Raw genomic sequence first — 27,639 nt, 5'->3', positions numbered from 1 at the left:
CAGTATATGAAATGCAAATAAAACCGTGAAAAGCAGTGATTTATAAATCCACTTTAATCTGCAACCTGACATAATCTTAAATCAAGCTCACAACAATCTCAACATTCGAAATATTAGATTTATTGACTCTATTTAAGATAATTTTAATTGACACTATGCCATTTTTTGCAGTGTGTAGGTGAAACACTGCAAAAATGGATTTATACAGCCAGAACGAGGTGATATATTAGTTACTAATCTTGCTAATTAGTGGAATAATGGACTATGTTGTAGGATTCGGCCACCAATAAGACACACAGTAGCTAAACGAGCTAAACGAGAACGGAAGAGCGAATACGGAGGTAAAACGTGCCTCTGCCGTCCTGCTTCGGAGCGCCTCAGCACCACACTGCTTCATTTCCGCCCTGTCACCAGTGTCCGCAGTGCTGATCTACAGCCATGTTTATCTAAGCAGGCCTGTGTTATTGTGGCCTTGTAATTCTTCATGTGGGATTCTGAGCTCATGCTCTTTCGTCATGAAGTGCTGAATGCTGGAGAACCATAACTCTTTTCCACAGAGCACACTCTGCCAACATCCAGAACTCAGCACTGATCTAGAGGGCTCAGTTTAGCGTCGCCACTGTCGTTTACATTAGGAATTCGGTGATCCAGTATTGTGACGATTACTCAAGTTTTTAAAAAAAAAGACTTACAAAAACGGACTTAAATGAACTAAACAAACCATCTGTGGCCTCAAAAAGACAAAACACTTTACTGTACAACATAAAGATGAGATTTTAAAATGAGACTTCATTATTTCACATATTTCTAGACAATTTTACTTGTTTTAAGTAATTTTATCTTATGAAAGTGTTTAATTCCATTAGCAGAGCATTTTACTTTTAAAGTATTACTTCCTGAAATAAGCAAAATTATCCTCGTTATTTCTCAAAATAAGTAAAATGAGTATTACAGTATTCTTACAGCAACCTCATTATTAGAGATATTAGACAAATTAACTACATTCAACATGCTCTCATGTGCTACACACTTAAAAAAATGGTTCTTCAAGGGTTCTCTAGTAAAGAAAATGATTCCATATAGAACCACGAACACTCCAAGAACCCTTTCCCTGATTAAACGGTTCTTCGCATCGTGAAAGAGTTCATCACATTGACGGAGAATGTGCTGTGGATGGTTCTGCATAGAACCTTTTTGACAAGCGTTCTATATAGCACCAAAATGGTTCTTCTATTACAAGAAGCTTGGTATTGTAACAATGGAAGAACCCTTTTTGGTGCTGTATAGAACCATATACAACAATCTTAGGAGTGCCTTTGTGATGCAAAGAGCCCTTTGAAGGGTGCAAAGGGTGCTTTGAGTGTTCATGGTTCTATATAGAACCATTTTCTTTACTAAAGAACCCTTGAAGAACCATCTTTTTTCCTCCATGTTCTTCCCAGTGGAACCTGCTGGTTTCTGTAGCACGGCCTTAAACAAGACACCTCTGCTACCTTAAAATCAAGAGCCATTCAGACAATAGTATCATGGTTCTCAGTTCTAAGTGGCAATGAGAAAGAACGTAAAGAACGTGAGTGTGTTTTTAATTAAGGCTCGATTTGTGATGGATGCCAAAGCCTGATGTCGCCTTATCGCAGTCTCGGTCGTCCTGGACGCAAACAAATACGCTGAGAATCCTCAGTATTGAGCTCAGCAGTGGTGGACAAAGTACAGAACCATGTACTTGAGTTAAAGTAGAGACACCCAAGGTAAAATATTACTGCAGTAAAAGAAGAAGTTCCTCCCTTTAGACCTCCACTTGAGTAAAAGTACAAAAGTATTTGCCTTCAAATGTACTTAAGTATCAAAGGTAAAAGATTCATTAACTTAGTTACAAGTTTAAGTTTAATAAAAACTTTAAACTCAGATTCACAAATGAGTTTCCTTTACTAAACTGCATCTGTAGGTCTCTGTTCATAAACATAAACTAGCCAAAACTAATTTACTATAAAATGAAATGTGTTTGTATAAATTCAGAATAAAGACACGTCAGTCTCAACTGCATATGAGTACATATTTCTATATTGTGGTCTGTTTACACAAAGTTAGGTTAGTTCATCATTTATGTTGAATAGACTCTCCCAAAATTTTACGCTGCTGCACTGATGTTGAACCGTGTGCTGCACTGGGTCGGTATGACCAACAGGTCAAAACAAGCTCAAAACTAAGTGACCGCTGTGCCCTGATTGGTGTTCTTGCTTTGCGCTTCTTTCGTTTTGACATGTTAACGTTTTTATACACACATAAACCAAAAGGAACGACAGATTTCTCATAATGTAGTGGAGTAAAAAGTGAGATATCTGACTTTGAAATGTAGTGGAGTGAAAGTAAAAAGTCACCCAAAATGGAAAAACTTCAGTAAAGTACAGATACAGGAAAAACTACTTAAGTACAGAAACGAATTACATTTACTTCGTTACTGTCCACCACTGGAGCTCAGGAGGGTGACATTGTATTGAACCTATGGTAATACATTGTAATTTGAGTGAACACAGGAGATGGAGCTCTCAGAGGAGTTACTCTGAGAACCCGTGCGTGACTTTTTAATGGGAGTATCTTTGTTTTTGAAGCCTGAGCCGGCGATGCAGGTCTGACACATCAGAGAGCTCATAACCTTTGATGGTGACGAGGAGCTGCAGCAGAAATGAGAAGATAAGTCCAGAATAAGAAGTAGACCAAGTGTGACCTTTAGAGCTCCGTCCCAAAGGAGGCGTTCAGTCTTCACAGCACTTTTGATAAAGCCGCGCATGTAGTTATTAATAACAACAACGATTAGTTCAGAAAAGTGTAGGATGGTGCAAAAATTGCAAATGTACACAAGTGGGTGGAGCTGGATGATCCTTCAGGCTTGTTGGAGTAATCAGGCATCTTCGTCTTCATTGTAATAAGTCGTCGTTTGATCCAACTAAATTCACCAAAAATAAGCTTTTTACTTTGTTTTTACTACATAATCGTTCATCACTTTAACCTAAACAAATGTTTTCATGTGGTAACAAGTAAATTTACTACTTTTATTCAAACTAAATAAATGATTTGAACAAACGATTCTTTCACTCAAAGTGATTTTCTGAGTTGAAACTATTTTGATTGCTTGTTACCACAAGCTTGAACAGATGAACCACCACAAATGGAACCTTGGCAAGAAAAAATTTCGTCGATCTAGTCGATATTCAATATTTCTCATGTTGAGACTGTTGGAGGCTTATTATCAGATTTAATTTATTTCTAGACATTTTAATAATCAGATAATGTCCGCTAATATAGTCATGCAATTTTATTAGACAAAATGATTTAAAACTAGGAAAAAAGTTAAATAATTATATACTGCAAATGAATTATATCTTAGCAAGTGAAAGCATGTTAAAAATAGTAAATATATGTAATATTTCTCATTACGAGACCATTGTTTTACTTACATTAACATTGCTTTACTTTTTTCTAGACATTTTTACTTGTTTTAAGAAATGTCATCTAGTGAAAGTGTCTTATTCTATCGGCAGATCATTTCTTGTTTTGAGAAATACTGTAGACAATTTTAGCGGTTTAAGGAATGATGCTTAAAACAAGATAAAATAATCTGCCAATGGAATAAGACACTTTCATAAGATAAAATTACTTAAAACAAGTAAAAATGTCTAGAAAAAAAGTGAAATTATGTTAATGTAAGTAAAACAATTGTCTCGTAATGAGAAATATTACATACATTTACTATTTTAACATGCTTTCACTTGCTAAGATATAATTTATTTGCAGTATATAATTATTTAACTTTTTTCCTTGTTTTAAATAATTTTAGAATTTAGTGAAATAATCTTATAATATTCTCACAACAGTCTCATAATAAGAAATATTAGATATATTAACTACATTTAGGATGATTTTACTCGCTAAGAATTTTTTGCAGTGTGTAAAAATTGCAGTGCCATTAGAAGTGCTCTCATTAGTGCAGTAGGTGAAGTGTAGAAGTGTACAGTTTGGAGCACAGCCTTAAATCAGCCAGCGAGACGTGTTCAAGAGTCCAGCATCTCCAGTGTCTGATTATAGCTCTGCTCGTTAGCTGCCCATTAATTAAAAACGTCCAAGAGAAAATTTGGTGGTGTGTTGATATAAATCAGAACTGCTGAATGTATTTCCTGATTAGGAAACGAGGCTGAGGTTGGCCTCTGATTCACCAGCTTCTTTTACCAAATGTTGGTTCTGTGTATGAGACATATGAGTAATTGAAGCAGCATTTAAGGTGGAACAGAAAACTCGAGCTTCATACATGAGTGTGTGTTGGCGGTTCTGGTCACCGTTTGTATTAGTTTTACTCTGAACTTGATAGTTGTGCAGCTTATACTGATCCAGCCCACCTATCTAGCTGATCTTCTCCTCTGAACGTTTTCTGGAGACCACTGTTCAGATGGATCAATAGATTGGGAGATCATCTAGCAGGACGTTACATCACCAGCATAGACCTGTGTACCTTTTTTAACAGCCATCTCACGAGTTGTGCCTGAATTTCACTGCTTTAAACACTGCTTGATAATTTATGTTGAGCGCCCCCTTGTGGGTTTACGAGATGTATCACTGACTTACAAATCATACTGCAGTATATTCTACACTGTTTATACACTGTTTTGGAAAACAAAGGTTAAATACATGTGAATAAACCATATATATCCTGTATTTGAACACTGCTTTTGTTAATTTACAGGAATAGAATGTAAACTTATTGGATAAATGTAAGTGTAATGGTTGTTACTGTTATTTTTGTGATAAAATATGTCGGTAGCTGAACTAGCGAAACTGTTGAATTACAGTAAATGCCGTATTTCCAAAAAATTAAATGACTAATTTTACAGATTTTTATTGTCATTTAGAAAACATGCTTTTACTGTTTAATTATTGAGTGTTGTCATTTGTTTTACTAATTTTCTTTTCAAAAATAATGAAATGCATTTTGATTTTTTGGTTAATTTGTGTGTTAAATTCAATTATATTTGAATATTTGACAAACAAACAAAAGGGGAATTTCAATTTGATTTCTGATCCCATCTGACAGCCCTAATAGGACATGGCATGACCACAAAATATGAATTTATGTGTCTATTTCTGTCCATTTTTAGAGCTTCTGCTCTCATTCTGTTTGATCTTCTCCACCTGTTTCTAGTCCTTAACTCTCCACTGTTCCAGACCCTTTGAAATCATCATTTTGATGACTATTTTTGCTAACTGCGTGGCCTTAGCTGTCTACATCCCCTTCCCAGAGGACGACTCCAACGCCACCAACTCCAACCTGGTAAGAGAGACGGTGCTGCTTTTTCATTATCCTGCCGCCGCGCTATTAAACGAGTCTGCGCTGATGAACGTGGACTAGTTTTTATATCTGTGCTGATGATGATGGTCCATGAGTGGTGATGATGGTGCTTGCTTAGAATGGACACTGGAGGAGGTCCGTTTGGAAGCTGTGAAGACTGTTGTTCGTAGATGGTCTGATGGACTTTTGCTCATGCTTTGGTTTGGAAAACTCAATAACATCCTGCTTATCTGAGGATATAATTTCATAGGCTGACTAGAACCTCCTCTTTACTCCACACAAATCACTGGCTTGTAGTTCCACTTGTGTCTTCCTCCGTACAACTGGAGTTCATAGCATTCACAGCCTCCTCACCAGAGCCGACTCTACCTAATAAGCGACATAAGCAGCTGCTTATGGGTAACTACTGCAAGCTACTGTTATGTTGTCTAATAAGATGCTGGAAAGGGAAAATTAAGATTAACTGTGTATTATAAAAAGAGAAGATTAGGAGAAAAGGCTTAAAGATAAAAGTATGTTTTGATTTCATTTTGAGGTTTTAACGTTAGGTTTTTTTTTTAGCTTTTGGTCAGAAAATAAGTGGTCACTCTGGACGGAGAACGCTGAGACACCTTCAGAACCCCATTAGCATTCACTCATCGGCAACAAACAAAACTGCCATAATTTACACCGTTGTTATTAGTTAACCTCTAATTTTACAGTAAATCATCTATCAAACTGCAAAAAATAGTATCTTCACAAGAAAAATGATCTTAAATATAGTCAATAAATCTAATATGTTTCCTGTTGAGATTGTTGTAAGCTTAATTTAAGATTATTTACCTTATTTCTAGACTTTTTTTTACTTGTTTTAAGTAATTTAATTAAGTCAAATTCTCTCCTTATATTGACAGATAATTTTGCTGGTTTTAGGAAAATGTGCTTGAAACCAGCAAAATTATCTGCCATTATAAGGAGAGAATTTGACTTAATTAAATTACTTAAAATAATTAAATAATGTCTAGAAATAAAGTAAATACTCTTATAATAAGTGCACAACCATTTTAAAATGGGAAATATTGGATACATCGACTAGATTTAAGATCATTTCACTTGGCAAGATATTTTTTGCAGTGTATAGCTTTGATATTTCTTATATGTATGAAGCCCACTCCCAATAGCATATTTTTAAAAAAGAGAAAATTTTAGAAACATGCTCACATTATTAATCTCACAGAACTGCAACACTGCCAAAATAAAATAAACTGGCTGATTGCTGAGTGCTTCGAGCAAAAATCTGATTCTGATTTTGGTTGATTCCAATTATACATCCCTAACTTTTGGTCTTTGGGTTATTATTTTGCAAATTTTACATAATTTAATGAAAACTTTCATTCGGTCCATCTCAATTCGATGAGCCAAGAGGGTCATACAAGAAGAACCAAGCTCGAAACCCAACATCACCTCAGCCATATATCTAGAGCGCAGCTGGTCCTGATGCTGGGTGGGAACGATGGCTTACGCTACAAAAAACAGCATCTTCTCAAGTGAACTGATCTTAAATCTAGTCTATATATCTAATATTTACCATTTTGAGATGTTCGTGCACTTATTATGAGATTATATTATATATTTACAGTGTAAATATTTTAGCTTTTATTTATTTATAATTATTTATATTGTTAATTTTTGCGAAGGATAGAGTTTATATTTCTTATCTTATTTTTTACTTTTAGTATTATATATATTGTCTATAAAGTAACAAGGAACAAACTATAAAGCCCTTGTTAAGTAATTAATAAGGCTAATTACTTGCTCTTCTTGTTACTTCTTTTCTTTTCTTGAGTGCCTTGTTACCCCTCTGAGACCCACTTTGTATGATCGCCCTTATTTTTAGACATTATTTACTTATTTTAGGTATTTTTATGAAGTAAAATGATCTCACTATACTGACAGATCATTTTGCTGGTTTAAAGCTCATTTCTTAAAACAAGCAAAATGATCTGCCTACAGTGAGAATTTTACTTAATAAAATTACTTAAAACAAGTAAAACATTTCTATAAATATGGAAAATAATCTTAAATTAATTTTATAACAACCTCAACAGGAGAAATATTAGATTTATTGGCTATATATAAGATAATTGTACTTGACAAGACACTATTGCAGTGAAGCTCTTTTCACCTGCAGCTGAACTGCCAGCGCTCTCTCAAACGACAGCATCGAGTTAGGACCTTTATTTGTGTAGGAGAGACTCTTCCAGCTCTGACATGTAACACTGGGGTGATAATCAGGCTAAATAAATCAATAAATAGACCCGTCTCAGATCGTCTGGGTGGCGCAGGCTCTTTTCTGACAGCTGCGTCTTTCACAGCTACGACGCTGCAGATTTAACAGTAACAATAGTGAGTACCAATTTCACACTTCAGGCCATCTGCTCAGCTACTGTTCTCCTAACATATTCTCCAAATGGGACGTGTTTACATTTTGCAGGTTGCTGCCTGTGCCTTGTTTTGTGGGTACTGATATAGTCAGAGCACAAAGCAGCGAGATATGTTTTCCTTGTTTCTGCGGAGTTTCAATTTCACCGCTCGGTCTTGGGGTTTGTATTGCTTTCTACTATTGGTGCCTGTATATGTTGGCAGAATGGAGACGTCCTGTAGTCGCAGTCATAAGTGACGGTTGGGGTGTGTATTTCTCCACTGCTGGGACTGTATCACTGCTGTATGATGCTGTGGAATCTTCTGAGCCTGATGCATTGATGGTTCTGTTTCTAAAGCGATGCATCTGTCAGCTCACTGCTCTGCATTGTAGTGGTGTTTTACTCCTGAAACATCAATGTCAAAATATGAGAAACAGCTGTAATGGTTATCATTTGCTTGTGACAGCCATGTAACCAAGTGAAAACATCTTAAATGTAGTTAATATAGCTAATATTTCTCTTTATGAGACTGTTGTAAGCATATTGTAAGATTATTGAACTCATTTCTAGACATTTTTACTTGTTTTAAGTAATTTTATCTTATGAAAGTGTTTTATTCCATTGGCACATCATTTTATTTGTTTTATGTCTTGAAATAAGCAAAATTATCATTATTTCTTCAGACAATCTGCCAGTGGAATGAGACACTTTTGCTAAAAAAAGACACAAAACAAGTCAAAGTGTGTATAAACAGATGGAATTACCTTATAATATTCTTACAGTAGTCTCATAATTGAAACCTTTGCTGTATTAACTACATATAAGATGCTAAAATATCATTTTTTGCAGCGTATGTCTGAATATTTTTACACAAAATTGTGTGCGGGGTGATCTCTGCACTCTGTGTTTATGTATTTCTTGCTTCTTGGTATTCACAGCAATATCGTGTCCTGTGTCATTGTTCTGTTGTGTGACTTCACTTGTAATTTCATTCTATAGCGTTTCCTGTAGTTGCACACAGATATTGTATGATTTTGTATGATGAAACAATCTATATACTACTACTGCAGTTCGTTTTGTGCGTTAAACCCAGTACCTGCACTGCAAAAATGGTATCTTAGCAAGTGAAAACATCATAAATGTTGTCAATATATCTAATATTTCTCATTATGAGACTGTTGTAAGGACATTATAAGACTTTCACTTATTTCTACCTATTTTTTTAACTTGTTTTAAGTAATTTTATCTTATGGATGTGTTTATTCCATTGGCAGGTCATTTTACTTGTTATAAGTATAATTTGTTGAAATAAGAAAATTAAAAAAATAGGAAAATTATCTCAATAATTGTCAGAAAAAATGACTCAAAACAAGTTAAAATGTCCAGAAATAACAGGGATAATCTTATAATATTCTTACTACAGTCTCACAATGAGAAATATTACATATATTAACTACATGTAAGACGTTTTCACTTGCTAAGATATCTTTTTTGCAGTATTGAGTTCTCGTTTGTTCTCTCTTTCTGGGCCAAATTAAAAGTCCTCACTGTCCAGTCGGGGGCAGAACTGGTTGTTAAATAAATAAATACAGCAATATACTGAGGCTAATGAACTGAGTGCATTCATTAGGTTCTTTCAGCTTAGTTGCTAACGTATTGTCTCTGGTTACAACTGTACATTTGAAAATAGACCGAAGAGCAACGTTACGTTAATCAAGGCGTGTTTCCTGCAAATGAGCGAGTCTGTGACTGACAGTGACTGTAACATTTTCCAGTGAAGATAAATAAAAAATTCTACACTGCAAAAATTATTTATAGGTATGATTATCTTAACTTGTCTTAAATCTTGTCAATATATCTAATATTCCTCATTTTAAGATTGTTATAAGTTTATAATTAGATTATTTAACTTATTTCTAGATATTTTTTACTTGTTTTAAGTAATTTTATAAAGGTAAAACTGTCTCACTATTTTGGCAGATAATTTTGCTTGTTTTAAGAAATGAGCTTGAAACCAGTAAAATTATCTGGCAGATAATTTTACTCGATAAAATGACCTAAAACAAGTTAAAACATCTAGGAATAGGTTTTATAATCTTATAATATTCGTACAACCATCTCAAAACGAGAAATATTAGATATTGAGACTAGATTTAAGATGATTTCTCTTGTTAAGATATCATTTTTAGTATAAAAATAAATGATATGGGGAAATGAGTTTAAGCATTTCAAGGTAAGGTAAATTGTTATTAGACGTCTTTTTTATGCTACATTAAACAGACTTCTGTAATAATCTAGCACTGTAGGTGGCAGAGCCACAGGAATACCTCAGGCCTTTTGGTAAGGGACCACACTTTGGTCTCAGCTGAACTGTCTTAAGATGAACTGATGTCTAAAGTCATGTCTCGTCTTGACGACACACAATATAATTGCTAACTTGTCTTCAGACATTAGCTTCCATGTCTAAAGACAAAGACAGCATCTTCACTCACACATCTGAAGATTCCTTGAGACGTCTGGACATAAGAAAATGTCCCAAGACATCTCGTCAAGGCTGTTATCTTAAGGCACAGTGACAGCTGAGTATGCAGTTCCCTTTCTTTTCTATGGCGAATAGAGGGGGGTCTTGGGAGGTCTTAGGGGGTCTAGGACCCCCTAATTAACCTCTTGGAGTGCCTCAAAATCAAAATCCCTGAAAATGAACTTATTACGTTAATCTGTCCATTTGGGAAAAATAGACACTCAAATACAGATTCAGTGAAGCTCGTTGTTTATCTGCTCGGTGTGGACTTGAGTCTTATGACTTGGACTCGAATCTGACTCGAGTCACGAATTTAAAGACTTTAGACTCGAATCATGAAATCAAGTAAGATTTGGGACTCGACTTTGACTTCAACACCAGTGACTCGGACTTTGACTAAGACTTGAGCATTGTGACTCAGAAAGATTTGAGATTCGAAAAGATTCGAAAGATTTGAGTGGAAGAAACATGGAGAGTCTGACTGCAGAAGGGACTCTGCACAGCCACTGACAGTTCATGTGAATGGATACGTTGATAGGTGGATTGGTGGCAGTCTGTAGCCAGGTGAGAGTCTGTGGTCATGTGTAGGCAAAGAGTTCTGGGAATTGGAGTCCTGGGTGGCCCTGTTAGCAGAAATAACGGCCAGGCCGGAGGGAGGCGTGACACATATGTAGTGCGCTACTCTGCGTATACAGTATGCCTGTCATGGTTTTCTGTGTACCATGGATTTCATATTTCAGTTGGAAGCGTAAAAAAAAAACTTGGGGACTCCACTTGAGACTCGACTCTCCTGTACTGACTTGGGACTTTAATCGAGACTCGACTAGCTTGACTCCGGACTTGTGTGTGAAGACTTGAGACTTGCACCTTAGTCACTTGTTCCCACCTCTGGCTTCACCCACAATCAGCTTCTGTCTCTGGTGTTCTTAACTAACTAGAGCTGCAGCACTGCTCTGCCTCAGGGTGGCGCTGCAGCAGACTGGTTCACCCAGTTGGTCCTTCATAGCCTAGAAACTGTAACTCTGCCTGGATTCCTCTGAGAAACTTTACAATGAGCTGCAGCAGATCTGTAAATCTGAAAACTCGCCCAGTTTCCCAAGAGTTTGGAGTGAAGAGTGACTGTTCCTCATTTCTCACACTGAAGACAGAAGAGGAGACGAGGAAGATCTCAGTTAATGTGAGGAAGAGCGCAGAACCGCACTAGAACAGAGACTCTACAGAAGAGGAGACGAGGAAGATCTGAGTTAATGTGAGGAAGAGCGCAGAACCGCACTAGAACAGAGACTCTACAGAAGAGGAGACGAGGAAGATCTCAGTTACTGTGAGGAAGAGTGCAGAACCGCACTAGAACAGAGACTCTACAGAAGAACAGCTGATAAAACAAACATTTACTGACATTGAAGCATCAGCGCCGCTATGGAGAGAGAGTTAGCAGCCAACATGGGACCCCCGAATACCGGGGGGGGCGGGGGGGTCACACACTGTATACAACAGATATATAGTAAACAGCTCATACTGTACATTATAACTTATAAACTGTAGATTAATGTGTTAGAAACTAGACACCAAAATATAAGCTGATGGTTTATTCACAATTTATTTTTATTGGGGAAAACAAGAAACAAGAAAAAGCAAATATTATTAAATAATAAACTGTAATTATCTTTTTTACAGTAAAAATATTACTATAAATAGTTATTTCATGTGTGAGATGTGTTCACCACTTTCAGACTTTTCACATATGAGATGTTCTGTATATTAATTATAAGTTTGATCTCAATGTCATACAGCTGGAATCATCTAGAGCTCAATTCATCATCAAAAATGTATCCCAATTTTTACAGCTTCCTGAACCCACATTGCAAAAAAATGACATCTTAACAAGTGAAAACATTTAAATGTAGTTAATATATCAAATATTTCTCGTTTTAAGATTATTTCACCTGTTTCTTTACTGTTTTAAGTCATTTATCAACATTCTTTAAATAAAAGGTTCTTCAAGGGTTCCTTAGTAAAGACAGTGGTTCCATATAGAACCAGGAACACTCAAAGAACTATTTGTGTGCTTAAATTGTTCTTTGGATGGTGTTCTTCAGATTGATGGAGAATGTGTTGTATATGGTTCTTTATAGAACCCATTTGAAAATGGTTCCATATAGCAGCAAAAAGGATTCATCTATTGTTACAATGACAAGTCTGTATACGCCAGCAGAACCCTTTTTGGTGCTATATAGAACCCTTTTCAAAAAGGTTCTAAATAGAAGAACACATTCTACGTCAATCTGAAGAACCATTTCACCGTGCAAAGAACTGTAGTTTCTATATAGGACCTATTTGAAAGGGGTCCTATACAGCACCAAAGAGGGTTCTACTGTTGTTATGATGTCAAGCTTGTAACAATAGACAAACCATTTTTGGTTCTGTAAAGAACCATATGCAATACATTCTCCATCACTCTGAAGAACCATTTCACCATGCAAAGAACCGTAGTTTCTATATAGGACCTTTTTGAAAAGGGTTCTACACAGCACCAAAGAGGGTTCTACTGTTGTTATGATATCAAGTGTATAAGAATAGACAAACCATTTTTGGTTCTGTATAGAACCCTTTTCAAAAAGGTTCTAAATAGAAGAACACATTCTCCATCAATCTGAAGAACCATTTCACCGTGCAAAGAACTGTAGTTTCTATATAGGACCTATTTGAAAGGGGTCCTATACAGCACCAAAGAGGGTTCTACTGTTGTTATGATGTCAAGTGTATAAGAATAGACAAACCATATTTGGTTCTGTATAGAACCGTATACAATACATTCTCCATCACTCTGAAGAACCATTTCACCATGCAAAGAACCGTAGTTTCTATATAGGACCTTTTTGAAAAGGGTTCTACACAGCACCAAAGAGGGTTCTACTATTGTTATGATATCAAGTGTATAAGAATAGACAAACCATTTTTGGTTCTGTATAGAACTATATGCAATACATTCTCCATCACTCTGAAGAACCATTTCACCATGCAAAGAACCGTAGTTTCTATATAGGACCTTTTTGAAAAGGGTTCTACACAGCACCAAAGAGGGTTCTACTATTGTTATGATATCAAGTGTATAAGAATAGACAAACCATTTTTGGTTCTGTATAGAACCCTTTTCAAAAAGGTTCTAAATAGAAGAACACATTCTCCATCAATCTGAAGAACCATTTCACCATGCAAAGAACCGAAGTTTCTATATAGGACCTTTTTGAAAAGGGTTCTACACAGCATCAAAGAGGGTTCTACTATTGTTATGATACTTATCAAGCTTGTAACAATAGAAGAACCATTTCACCATGTAGAGAACAACTTAAGCATGAAAATGGTTATCTTTGAGTGTTCATAGCTCTATATAGAACCACTGTCTTTACTAAAGAACCCTTGAAGAACCATCTTTTTTAAGAGTGTAGTGAAAGTGTCTTATTCTGTTGGCAGATTATTTTGCTTATTTTGATAAATACTGCTTAAAACAAGTGATCTGTCAATGAAATAAGACACTTTTGTAATAAAAAAGTACTTAAAACAAGTAAAAATGTTTAGAAATAAGCTGAATAATCGTAATAATATTCTTACAACAGTCTCATAATGAGAAATATCAGATATACTAACTACATTTAAGATGTTTTCACTCGCTAAGATGTCATTTTTTGCAGTGTAGCAACAGGAGCCCGGTTTGTGGGCGGAGCCTGGGTAGCTCAGTTGCTGTATCTCAGGAAGGAACAATAAGCCGTTCTGAATACAGCCTACCGCTCTTCACATATATACTCCTTTACACTCATCAGTGTGGGCTATGAATGGAATCATTCGTAGGCGAGGGGTTGTCATGGATATGGTCTCCTTGGTGATGCTGAAATGCACAGCAACCGTGGTAACCGCGCAACGGCGGCAGACGACCCGCAGGCTGTGGATCTTTTCTCTCTCTCTCTCTCAGATGGAGGCGCAGAGCTGCGCGCAGTTCAAAGCACTTCACTAACACATGGCGTTTAGTGGAAACACAGCTGTTCTCTTCACTACTCACCTCTGTCTGTGCTTTTCTTTTCCTTTTTTCCTCCCTATTCAAACTCCGAGCGGGTCCAGCGAGCACCTCGCGCTGAATGAATCAGCCTTCAGGAACTAACGGCCCAGCACAGCGCGGTGCAGCCCAGCCCAGCTCACTCACTCCATCTGCCACCACACATCCATTCTCACGGACAGCCGCGCCGCCACTGGGGCGAAAACGCAGGGGAAACGTTAGCGGAGGGCTGACGACCCCACGGCACTGGCAGGAACAGTGCAGGGCCTCAGCCAAGCAGCAAGACAGTCAGCTTTAGAGCTCAGTCTTCCAGCAGGACGCTAATAGAACAAAACCCAGCTCTCGATCTGGCAGCTGAAACCCTGAGAAGTAAATTTAGCTCTCTGAGGTGCAACATGGAGCTCGTTCCAGGCTGGAACTTTGCTAGAACGCCTGAATTACAAACCAGAGACGCTCTCTCAAAGGAAAGTCCATCATGGTGAAGTGAGCAGCGTCAAAGCTGAGCAGAGATCTGAGTGCGTGAAATCAAGCGCCGACCTACCACCACCTAATTTACATATTATTTACATAAAGCACGGCCTAATTCATGCAGATATTTTGGTAGGGAGCCAATAAAACAACAGCATTCAGTGGTTTGTGAGCCAGTGGCAGCGTATGTAGGTGGGGTGCACTGCTCCCCCTACTGACCAAACAAACAAACAAAATGTAAAATGGTAAAACGATGTGATTGTGTAGTGTAAAATATCACATTTAAACAATATTATCAGTGTAAATACTGGCTGTGTCATTTAAACTCAAAAAACTCATGACCAGCAAACACAGCTTTGAACAGCTGTTCACACAGAAAATCATCATATTTATCATTAAAACACTAAAAAGTGCTGAACTGCAGAAAATATGACGATTCTTAATGTTCCACACTGATTTTCAGACTTTGGGACACATTTAGTTCAAAACAATGGGATCTAACTGCTCACCATGTGGCCATGAGGGGCAGGGATGCAGCCTCACTTCTTGCTCTAAAATGCAGGGGTGTGGCTCGAAAATTCAGGGGAAACGTTAGCGGAGGGCTGACGACCCCACGGCACTGGCAGGAACGGTGCAGGGCCTCAACCAAGCAGCAAGACAGTCAGCTTTAGAGCTCAGTCTTCCAGCAGGACGCTAATAGAACGAAACCCAGCTCTCGATCTGGCAGCTGAAACCCTGAGAAGTAAATTTAGCTCTCTGAGGTGCAACATGGAGCTCGTTCCAGGCTGAGAACTTTGCTAGAACGCCTGAATTACAAACCAGAGACGCTCTCTCAAAGGAAAGTCCATCGCGGTGAAGTGAGCAGCGTCAAAGCTGAGCAAAAAGCAACTTTCATTTAATATATCAAATATTTCTCGTTTTAAGATTGTAAGAATATTATGAGATTATTTTACCTGTTTCTTTACTGTTTTAAGTCATTTTTAGTCATTTTTCATGTTGAGGTGTGGAGCTGAGGGGTTTGTGATGGTGTAGTTACTGTAACTGGTGCTGTGAGGCCTGTTGGATGGAGAGCTGCTCTGCTGCCACTTCATGATTTAACTGTTGTGTTTTCAGGCTATGAATTCCAGCATCATCCAGCTATCGCAGTGTCAGCTGGTCTGTTTTAACTGAGAAAAGAACGCAGATGAACCAGGATCCGGCTCCTGGCTAAGCGCTGTTAGCTAGCTTTGACGTAGCTGTTTGGAAACGAATGAGAGAACCCCGGTTCTTCAGTTCTTCAGTGTCAGATGTGTGTGTTTCTCAGAAATGTCTAAAAGTTGTTGTTTGGTGTGCTGCAGTGAAGTCCAGGAAAGCATGTGGGACTGAAGGAGGGCAGTTCTGCAGGCTGTAAGAGCCAGATTTAGACTCTGAACAGCTCTGGCAGCTTTGTCTGTCAGAGAGCCGCCTTTGTTCATAATGAGGCCGATGAAGGATTTGGAGTTTAATAAGCCTCGGTTTGTTAGTGGAGAAGAAGGATGTATTGTTGCAGATGTTACTCGGTTTGAGCTTTTGTTTTAATCGCAGATCTCAGCGCCGTCGCTAAGGAGACGTCTGCAGAGCCGCTCGTCAGAAAAACAAACCAACAAACAAATAATACGAAATGCGTTTTGGACTTTGTTGTTGGAGATTTTAAAACAGACAGCCATGTTGCCCACTGTACTAGTCTGCAGAGCAGGGGTAGTCCACTAAAAATTAAATTTCTTACTCACAAAGATCCAGATCAACAAACATATGAATTGTTACCTTTTAAATGCTTTAATTCTAATGATTAGTTAAGCTGACTAATAAAAAAACATTATGCAAAACATCATATATTCAAAATGGTAACTTTACAGGAGAAGGAAAAAACTTTCTTCACTTTTAATGGAAGTCAATGGAACCAGATTTTTTTCCAAGTCATTTTGGGCCGTTTCTTTTTGTCCGTTCATCATGGAATTAACACACAATGTAAAGAGCAACAGGCATTTTCAAATCATGTCAAAAACTGAAAAATGACAATAACAACATTTTTATAATCTAACAAGCATTTTAACATTGTACTGCCATCGGCTGTTAAAATAAATAACAAATATTTGTCCACAAAAGACAAAATTCCTGTTTTTACTTTAACTAAAAAATAAAATTCATCATAAAATTATCAATAATTGTATGTAATGCTGCATTTAATGAGCGCTTTACGTTCTTGTGATGTCAGTGTTGGACGAGCACTCTGGTGGTTTATTTTATTCGTCCTCAGAACTGGATTTTGCCGTTCACTCTTAAAAAAGATGGTTCTTTAAGGGTTCTTCAGTAAAGAGAATGGTTCTGTTTATTACCATGAGTTCTAAATAGAACCATTTCATGCTTAAAGGGTTCTTTGCATGGTGAAATGGTTCTTCAGATGGATGGAGAAAGTGTTCTATATAGCACCAAACAATGTTCTGCAGTGTCAAGCTTGTATAGAACCATATACAACACATTCTATGTTAGTATGAAGAACTATTTCACCATGCAAAGAACCATTTTAGCATGAAATGGTTCTATATAGAATTTGTAGTACTAAATAGAACCATTGTCTTTACTAAAGAACCCTTGAAGAACCATCTTTTTAAGCGTGCGTATGAATATGTCTGATTGGATGAACTGTAACACAGGACAGCTACTGAAGCCGCGCTGGTTCATCTACGCAAGTCGCTAAAATATGACCGTTTATTGTTTAATGTGCATTAATTGGCTTTGCTACAGATTTTTAAGTGGTCAGTTCGGTCTGCTGAAATACTTTACTGATTCCACATCTGGATTGCCAGTTAATAGTTGATGACCCCTGATCTAGAGCTTCAGGGAGAGCTGAGTGAGCCGCATTTTAGTACATTTATTAATTCGTCGTATCATCAGTGTGGTAGATTGTGGCACCTTGGGGTTAATTTGATCGCTGAAGATCACCATGGGTCATTACAGTGGTCAGAGATGACCACCTATACCTCACCTCCGCGATGTATGCCTCACGACTGCACACGTCTCAGAAGATTTGAGAAAATAAGTAATTATTTTGAGATACTAATATGGCAAAATAAGTCTTTATTTTTTTTGACACATTATCAAAACAAGTCATTTTGATAGAGCCGTCCATTATTTTCAGATACTGTGTTCTAATTTCAAGATAATCAGTCATTATTTTGAGATACTAAGTCAAACATTCAAGAAAATAAGTCATTATTTTGAGGTACTAAGTCAAAATTTTGGAAAAGTTATTTGACATGCATTATTTTGACATACTAAGTCAAACATTTGAGAAAATAAGTAATTATTTTAATATTATAAGTAAACATTTTGAGAAAATAAATTATATTGTGATACTGAGTTGTAATTTTCAGAAAATAAGTAATTATTCTGATATGTAAGTCAAAAGTTTGACACACATCTGCCAGAAACAGTGAGTGTCTATATCATTTTACAAATGTGATACATATATTTAATGTTTTATGTATTTTTTATGTATATTTTAGTACTTTGTGTTTTAGGTATATTTTATTTTTGAGCATTATTGCTGTGGGTTTAAAGCTCCAGTCTCTTTATGAAGAGCCGCACTGCCAGTGGCAACAGTTCCTGATAGAAGCTCTAATGATTTGGGCTTTAATGCATTAAATGTGCTTTGTTACAGTCAGAGAGAGAGAGAGAGAGAGAGAGAGAGAGAGAGAAAGAGAGAGAGTGTTCATGGCATGGTTTCTGTGCCCTGGTGTGACAAAGCACTTCTGTGTGCCAGACTGAAGCCCCTCCTCCAAAACCCTCTCCTTCCCAGAGAGCACATAAAAATGGAGTCGCTAAAATACGGCAGTGAGGCTGCTGCCTTCATTACTCTCTCTCTCCCTCTCTCTCTCTCCCTAACTCTCTCTCTCTCTCTCTCTCTCTCTCTGTCTCTCTCTCTCTCCTTTTTTAATAGCCCTGTTCTGGTGATAAAGACTGATTTCCAGCTAAAAGCTCTCTCTGCTCTCTTATGTCTGTATGTTCTAGTTCTGCTCACTAAATGGAACTTTTTCTCTCTTTTTTTTAAATCAGCGTACGTTTTTTTTTCCATTCTGCTCCTGTAGATGCTTCCAATACACTCTATACACCTGGTTTTTTATGATTTCTTGATTCTAGCACTTATTCTGCTCTGATGCCTCCATTTGATATATTTAAATTAGAAGTTTTATGGCAAAAAATATAACGTCACAATGCTTAAAGGGGAATTCCACCAGTTTTTCAAAAATTTCTTCAAAATTCACTCATTAAGATGTAATCAGAGTGATTCAGAGTGGTTTGGTGTGAAATGGTTCAGATGTCTTTACAGTGGTGGTGATAGGAACCAGGGGTCGCCATGACTACAACACAAATATAGACATTTTATTTACTATCCAGAACCACCAGTGAACCTACACGAGTCTTCATTTACCAAACGTTTCAGTAGTGACTGTTTCGGTGACAATGTTGGCTCATTTTGAGCTCAAAAACGCAGCCAGTACAGAAAACACAGCTTTATGCGGAGCCCCACTGGTGACATCCTGTATAAATAAAAATAATGCATGGCCACGACTTAGTAAGGCGTGGGAATGAGATCCTAACACGTGGCCAAGACTTAGCAAGGCATGATCTTGTTCCCATGCTTTACTATGCCATGGCCATGCATTAGGATCTCGTTCGCACACTTTACTAAGTCAGGGCCACACATTAGGATCTCGTTCCCATGTGTTAATACGGCATGGCAAAGCATTGTTTTTATTTATACAGGATGTCACCAGTGGGGCTTTAAACAGCTGTTCACACAGAAAATCATCATATTTTACATTAAAACACTAAAAAGTGCTGAACTGCAGAAAATATGTCGATTCTTAATGTTCCACACTGATTTTCAGTCTTTGGGACACATTTACTTCAAAACAATGGGATCTAACTGCTCACCATGTGCACCATGTGTCACTTCCTGCTCTAAAATACAGGGGCGTGGCTAAAATAAGGCTCCGCCTACTGACAAAAACTCTGTTTCGGTAGTGACACGAAAACATGGGGCAGTTCTTTTAGAATAAAGTTTTTTATTTAAAAGCTAAAATCATGATGAAAGTAAACCTTTCAACTTCACTTTAAAAGAAATCAAAAATGTCATTTAAAAAGTGTAAATATTATTTTCCTAAGTGTAAATTTAGGGTTTAGACAGACACCTCCCAGAAGAAAGTACCCTATATATGATGATTGTGTATATATTTAGCTTATTACTATATTAATGCTTTGTGTTTAAATAGATCAGAACATAATCCTTGTAAATATGGACACTTCATTGTTTTTTATTAAACAGTTTTTGCAGTTTGTGGTAATTCGGTAGGTCCATATAAGTGCACTGAGCAGCTGAGTGGACGCTGGGCGGCTGGGAGTTGTTCTGAACGCAGGCTTTATTTTTAGAGCGCTGGGAGAAGGAGGCTGTCACTGAGAGACTGTAGCTCTGGATGCTATCCAGAAGCTCACTTGGTCCTCTTATCATCTCAAACATCGTGTTTGGACAAGGCTTGTCCACCTCCCGGTAATAAGCAATGCAACACACGCACACGGCGTACGCCGCAGATCATTACTCTCTCCGTATCAGCATGGCAGCCATTTTCACTCCCTACTGCAGCCCGGTTGATCTTCGCTTCACGGGTCCTGATAGGTCTGTGCTGTGGTCTTTAAACGGGATGTTAAAGTGTAGTGTACATGGTCAATGTCACCATAGCCTGAGTTAATATATGCAGTTTAAACAGTCTGATACTGAACAGCCACACGCTCACCAGCCTGGTTCGAACTTTATCTTTAGTCTCCTGTTCTGCTCCACACAGTCAGTTTGGCCTCTCATACTGAGATACTGAGCCCTGTGTGTAAATGAATGTAGCATCTCTGTCACCATCTTGTACAGTTTATGTGCTCAATATTTCAGTATTGGTGCATTATGTCCTTATCTTCTGACTCCACGCAGCATTGTGATTATATATGTATAGACACACAAACACACACGTATATGTATGTATATATCTCTGCTGTTGAAACGAATGGACCAAAAGAAATGACCCAAAATTGCTTAGAAAAAATTCTGGTTCCATTGACAAGTAAAGTAGGTTTTTTCCTTCTCCTGTAAAGTTCTCATTTTGGAGATATGATGTGTAAATAAATATATATATATATATATATATATATATATATATATATATATATATATAGCTGTTGTTGGAAAAAAAAAAAACTCATATCTCCAAAATGAGAACTTTACAGGAGAAGGAAAAAACCTACTTTACTTTTAATGTAAGTCAATGGAACCAGAATTATTTCCAGGTCATTTTGGGCCGTTTCTTTTGGTCCATTCATCATTAAATTCATATACAATGTAAAGGACAACAGGCTTTTTTAAATTGTGTCAAAAAGTGAAAAATGATAAAAATGGAGATACGAGGTTTTGTTCCGACAACAGCGATATATATATAATGGTTCTATATAGAACCATGAACACTAAAAGAACCCTTTGATTACAGTGTTCTTCTCCTGCATGGTGAAATCATTCTTCAGATTGATGGAGAATGTGCAGTATGTGGTTATGTATAGAACCAAAAAGTTACGATGTGAAACTTGTAACAAACAATGGAAGAACCCTCTTTGGGTGCTATATAGACTCATCTACAGCACATTCTCCATCAATCTGTAGAACCATTTCATGATGAAAAGAACCCTTTAATCATGCAAAGGTTCTTTGAGTGTTCGTGGTTTTATGTAGAAGCATTTTGTTTACTAAAGAACCGATGAAGAACTGTGTACCTAGTTTGACCAGTCTGCTACGTATAAGCCCAGATAGCACGTTATTCCCTTTAGCTGAATGTCTGAGTCGGGGATGTTTCAGTAATGACCCTCATTCCTCTGTGTAGACAGTTACAGTCTGAGTTAAGGTTAATCCAGGTTGTTTTGAGGTAGTGAACGTTAGAGAGACATATGGAAGGAACCGGCGGTTCTCTTGGAGTTAATGTTAGCCTTAGGGTTAGCCTTTAGGATGACCAACACAAACTGTGCAGCAGCAGATGAGCTATCGTCTCCGACTTTACATCTACAAGGTGGACTGACAAGGTAGGAGTGTCTAATAGAGTGGACAGTGAGTGGACACAGTTTACCCTGTTCTTCAGTGGTCAGGACCCCCATGGACCCTCACAGAGCAGGTACTATTTGGGTGGTGGATCATTCTCAGCACTGCAGTAACACTGACGTGGTGGTGGTGTGTTAGTGTGTGTTGGTGCTGGTACGAGTGGATCAGACACAGCAGTGCTGCTGGAGTTTTTAAACACTGTGTCCACTCACTGTCCACTCTATTAGACACTCCTACCTTGTCGGTCCACCTTGTAGATGTAAAGTCAGAGACGATAGCTCATCCGCTGCTGCACAGTTTGTGTTGGTCATCCTCTAGTCCTTCATCAGTGGTCACAGGACGCTGTTGGCTGGATGTTTTTGGTTGGTGGACTATTCTCAGTCCAGCAGTGACACTGAGGTGTTTAAAAACTCCAGCAGCACTGCTGTGTCTGATCCACTCAGACCAGCGCAACACATACTAACACACCACCACCACGTCAGTGTTACTGCAGTGCTGAGAATGATCCACCACCCAAATAGTACCTGCTCTGTGAGGGTCCATGGGGGTCCTGACCACTGAAGAACAGGGTAAAAGGGGGCTAACAAAGTATCAGAGAAACAGATGGACTACAGTCTGTAACTGTAGAACTACAAAGTGCACCTATATAGTAAGTGGAGCTGATAAAATGGACAATGAGCGTAGAAACAAGGAGGTGGTCATAAGGTTATGCCTGACCGGTGTATGTATGTGTGTATATATAGATGTTTATAAAGCCATGCTAAACAGATCGTGATTTTAAGCCTGGACTGTGTGGTTAACATCCCTAATCTCTTGGAGAAAGTGTAGTGAGCGCAGGGAGCTGGAAGCTGGCTTTTATTCATGTCTGTGATGTTTGATAGATGTATTGTTTTATTTTTGTTTTTTCAGTCCTTGAGCTTATATAAATAGACGCTTTGTGATCACATGAAGGAAGTATCACTGTAAGCAGTATGACAGACAGCCAGCTACGAGTTTGGAGGGGTTACATTCATTCTTTATGTAGATTTTCTGTGCGTGCATCTGTGCGAGTGGGCGGCCGGGGCCACGAGTGTCACTCCACTCAAAGGGATGGCGGAACGGCAGACTGCGGGAAAAGCTGAGGGAAGCTGAGGGATTTGGTCCGTTCACAGTTGCAGGCTTGCTCCGTAATGCCTCGCCGTGTAGCAGCACTGAGAACATCTTAGCGCTGCGCTCTTACGCGAGATCGCAGCACCGTTGATCACCATCTAGTCCTCATCGATCTGCCGGAGGCCTCTGACTCGCCGTGAATACCAATATCCACCTCACGGACTTGCAGGGCCGAGACATGCAGACTGCTAATGATTGGGATTTGGGCTGTGCAGGCAGAGGCGTGAGGATGACACAGCGCCGAGTATTAGGACACGGAAGTGATTCAGGAGATTTTGTTCATAGTTTTGAAATTTACTTTTATGTTTTGGTGTCTGGGAATTAGTGTCGTCATTCGTACCACTAACATGACTTTAACATGACATATCGCAGCCGATACTAACGCATGTTATTCCTCAGCAGTGCTGAGGCCCTGTCTCTTAGAGCTCGGCTCCAGTTCAGGCCATAAATATCAAACTTTGGTTAAAAAACGATGGAAAAAACACCTCTAATGCTTTATGTTAGCGCTGAGCGAGTCACGATAGCTTGTAAAACACATTTCATGTTGTATTTGAAGCTTGTAAAAGGCATTAACACGTATTTTACATTGTAACATGTACAGCTGCCGCCGCTGTTTTCTATTCTTAACAACTGACCGAAACCTGGTTAGACCACCACGGCTCGTATTTACACTCAGTGATGTATCTAGAACCTTCAGAAGTGATTTTTTTCTCTACTGAGTCCCACCTACTGTAAATCAAAATGTGATTGGTTTATTCCTCTGTTACTTCCTAATCATGTTGGTAGTTAATCTAACTAGATTAGCATAGAACTATGGGATTACTTTGGAGATTAATAAGGTTATGTTAATGTCTAGTTAGTATAGAACAATGAGATTATTTTGGAGATAAATAAGGCTATGGTAATGTCCCGTTGATATAGAATTATGGGATTATTTTAGGAGATTAATAAAGCTATGTCAGCATCCAGTTTGTACAGAAAAATTTGATTATTTTTGAAGACTAATAAGGCTATGTTAATGTTGAGGTGGTATAGAATATGGGATTATTTTGGAAATTAATATGGCTATGTTAACTTCCAGTTAATATAGAACTATGGGATTATTTTGGAGATTATTAAGGCTATGCCAGCATCTAGTTTGAATAGAAATATGGGATTATTTTGAAGATTAATAAAATTGTGTTAGCATCCAGTTGGTACAGAATTATGGGATTATTTTAAAGAATAATACAATTATGTTAGCATCCTCTTAGTATAGAACTTTGGGATTATTTTGGAGATTAATAAAGATGTTAATGTCCAGTTGGAACAGAATTATCGCATTAATTTGGAGATTAATAAGGCTATGTCATCATCCAGTTTGTGCAGAAATCTGGGATTATTTTTGGAGATTAATAAGGCTATGTTAACATCCAGCTGGTACAGAACTATGGGATTATTATGGAGATTTATACGGCCATGCCGGCGTCCAGTTGGTATGGAACTATGAGATTAATTTGGGGGTTAATAAAGTTATCTTAACGTTCAGTTTGTACAGAAATATGGGATTATTTTAGAGATTAATAAGTGTGTTAGCAGCTACTTGGTACAGAACTATGGGATTATGCTCATGAACAAGCACTGTATCTTGTGTTGATTGCAAGTTGTTTTCTATAGATGATTCTGCGCAAAAAAACTGACCAGTGCTCCACTCAAATCTGTTTTGAATCTGTTTATATCTGTTCGGTTACATCTGTACTGGACGTCACACCAAAAGCTCACTTTAGCAGATGCTGGGCTGCTCTTCAGCGTCGAGGCGAGAGTGACCTCCACGCTGAGATTTACGACTGAACAGACATCAATCAGCCGTGAGCCGCCTGCTGAGCGGAGAACATTTTGTTCAGGTGACTTTTCTTAATCCAGTACAGAGACAGTTGAAGGGGTAGCAGAGCTGAGCTCAGGCACTTCAGAAGCCCCCCAAGAGCGCAGCGCTGCAGGACGACGCCGCGACCACCGTTCCTCCTCCACGTGCCTCACAGGTATCACACTTTCTTCAGGAAGCATCCAGCGAGAGGACAGCATGTTCAAAGGCACCAGCGCAGCACAGCCCCCGCCTTTCAGCTAAAAACAGTCCGTCAGAGCAGAGACTGACCCAAATACAGTAGCGCCAATGCGCTCTCTCTCTCCTTTTCTTTCTCACTCTCTCTCCTTCATGCAGAATGTTGAATCAGAGCCTGCTCACTGCTGCTGCTGCTGCTGCTGTCGCCATGCCTACGCCGCCACGGAAACCAGGAAATTTCCACTCCGTTAGATGAGGTCATCACTAAAGAGCTCAGAACTCTGGACTCTTCTCTCTCTGTACGAAGAGATGAGTGATGTGACAGGAAAAAGACAGTGATTTACATCCCTCAGGTCGCGGTAGGGGCCGTTACGAGGGCAACGTCGCTGCCTTAGTGGCAGAAACAGATGCTTAGAGGGACACCTGTTTGAGGGCTAAAGGGGAACTCCACCTATTTTTAAAATTTCTGTATAATTCAGTCGTTGAGATGTAAATCGTCTGGTTTGATGTGAAATTCTTCAGTGTACACTCTTTAAAAGGATGGTTCTTCAAGGGTTCTTTATTAAAGACAACGGTTCTATGTAGAACCATGAAGACTCAAAGAACCATTTGCCTCCTTGCAGAGTTTTTGCATTGTGCAGTGGTTCTTCAAATTGATGGAGAATCGATCTGAAGAACCATATTTAGCTCCAAAAATGGCTCTACTGTTGTCTTGGCATTGTCACAATAGAAGAACCATTTTTGGTGCTACATAAAACCATTTTCAAAAAGGTTCTATATAGAACAACACGTTTTCCATCAATTTGAAGAAATATCTCACCATGTAAAGAACCATCTAAGCATGAAACGGTTCTATATAGAATCCTTATACGGTCTCTCTACATAGAACACTGTCTTTACTAAAAATCCCTTGGAGAACCTTCTTCTTCTTCTTAAAGAGTGACCAACAAAATCCAGTCCTGAGGACGAATAGAATAAACCACCAGAGTGCTCGTCCATCACTGACAGCGTAAGAACATGAAACTCTTGAAGAACCATTTCACCATGCATAGAACCCTTTAAGCATGCAAATGGTTCCTTCAGTGTTCATGGTTTATATTAAACCATTGTCTTCACTAAAGAACCCTTAAAGAACCATCTTTTTTGAACCTGTAGAGAAACATATTGATTTCTTTACAGTGGTGGTGATGGGACCCAGGGGTTGTGATGTCACAAATATAGACGTTTTATTTACTGTCTAAAACCACCAGTGAACCTAAACGTGTCTTCTGAGTTTTTCTATACATTGTTCATGATGGGAAGGATGAGGGAGGGAGCTGTTAGAGGTGGACGTCTGGTTCCTATCACCACCACTGTGAACAGTTCTGACTCTGTAAGTTTCTCTAGAACAGAGCGTTTCACACCAAACCACTCTGAGCGACTTTGTTTACGTTATAACCATTTAATTGCAGAGAGATTTTCAAAAATGGGTGGAGTTCCCCTTTAAGGCTGGGCTCTAACGGTCAAGGTTGCTTTTTTATTCCGCGTATCTCCGTGCAGAACGTTCTAAGCCTGCAGACTGGAAGTGGGTTTCATGTCTTACTGCAGTAACTGCCTCCTTCTCCCAGCATTAAATATAGCGTGCGCCAAGTGGATGAACAGTAGGAACAGTAACGTCTTCTGACAGCTGTGTCTTTGTGCTACCTGACGGATGTTAAAGCGTGAGAGTGGAACGTGGAACCCGCACATGCACAGGCGCAATCCCGATCTCCACCTCGGTCCTCCATTTCAGCAGCTTATTTCTTCCTGTCTCTTTGCTTTTACCTTCTTTCGTTCTGTTGTAGATGCTGCTCATTTTACTTTCTCTCCATGCAGCCCTGCTGTTGAAAGGGGGAGTCCACCGATTTTCCAAAATTTCTGTATAATTTAGGCCAGTGATGCTGCATTTACATCACAGTGGCACAAATCTCGTGCTAGTTTCCTCCATCTTACATCATTGAGTGTGTAAGTGACTCATGATGGCACATTTAACAATCTCATCTGAAATATATTTCTCTGTAAGTCCAAAAGTATCTATATTTAAACATATTAAAGTATAGAAAAGTAAAAAGTAAATGTTTAACAAATAAATTACATGTTTTCTTTGTTCAAGGATGTGTTGAATTAGCATAATTTTGGGCAGTTTCATTTTACACACATATGAATTTTAATAAAATTGACTTTCTAAGTTTTATAAGGGGACTACTTTACCTTACCATGCCCTGCATGTATCCCTCCACCATGAATGGAGTTTAAAAGTACATTTTAGACCAAAATTTTCTTAAAACAATCATAAAACAGTGTCTCAGACAGCGTATTCATAACCATTTATATAATTATAACCATGTAATAACTTTGTGTGAGGGAGCTTTTAGAGGTGGACGTCTGGTTCCTATCACCACCACTGTGAACAGTTCTGACTCAGTAAATTTCTCTAGAACTGAGTATTTCACACCAGACCACCTCTTGGGTGCATTTATACCTGCATTTTTATGTGGATAATCTCTGTC

The 27,639-nt window shown here is 38.3% G+C and overlaps 1 protein-coding gene across 1 annotated transcript in view; it reads left to right on the top strand.

Annotated features, from left to right (window-relative positions):
- cacna1c (calcium channel, voltage-dependent, L type, alpha 1C subunit) overlaps positions 1-27,639 on the top strand; it is a 335,868-nt gene that overhangs the window by 106,167 nt on the left and 202,062 nt on the right. The window contains exon 3 of the mRNA XM_036577755.1: positions 5,215-5,320. Within this exon, the coding sequence (XP_036433648.1) occupies positions 5,215-5,320 (106 nt within the window). The remainder of the gene's footprint in view (positions 1-5,214; positions 5,321-27,639) is intronic.

Source organism: Colossoma macropomum, unplaced genomic scaffold, assembly GCF_904425465.1.
Source record: "Colossoma macropomum unplaced genomic scaffold, Colossoma_macropomum, whole genome shotgun sequence".
Classification (NCBI taxonomy): Eukaryota; Metazoa; Chordata; class Actinopteri; order Characiformes; family Serrasalmidae; genus Colossoma; species Colossoma macropomum.
The sequence above is the reverse complement of the archived record's forward strand: the minus strand, read 5'-3'. Positions and strand labels throughout refer to the sequence as shown.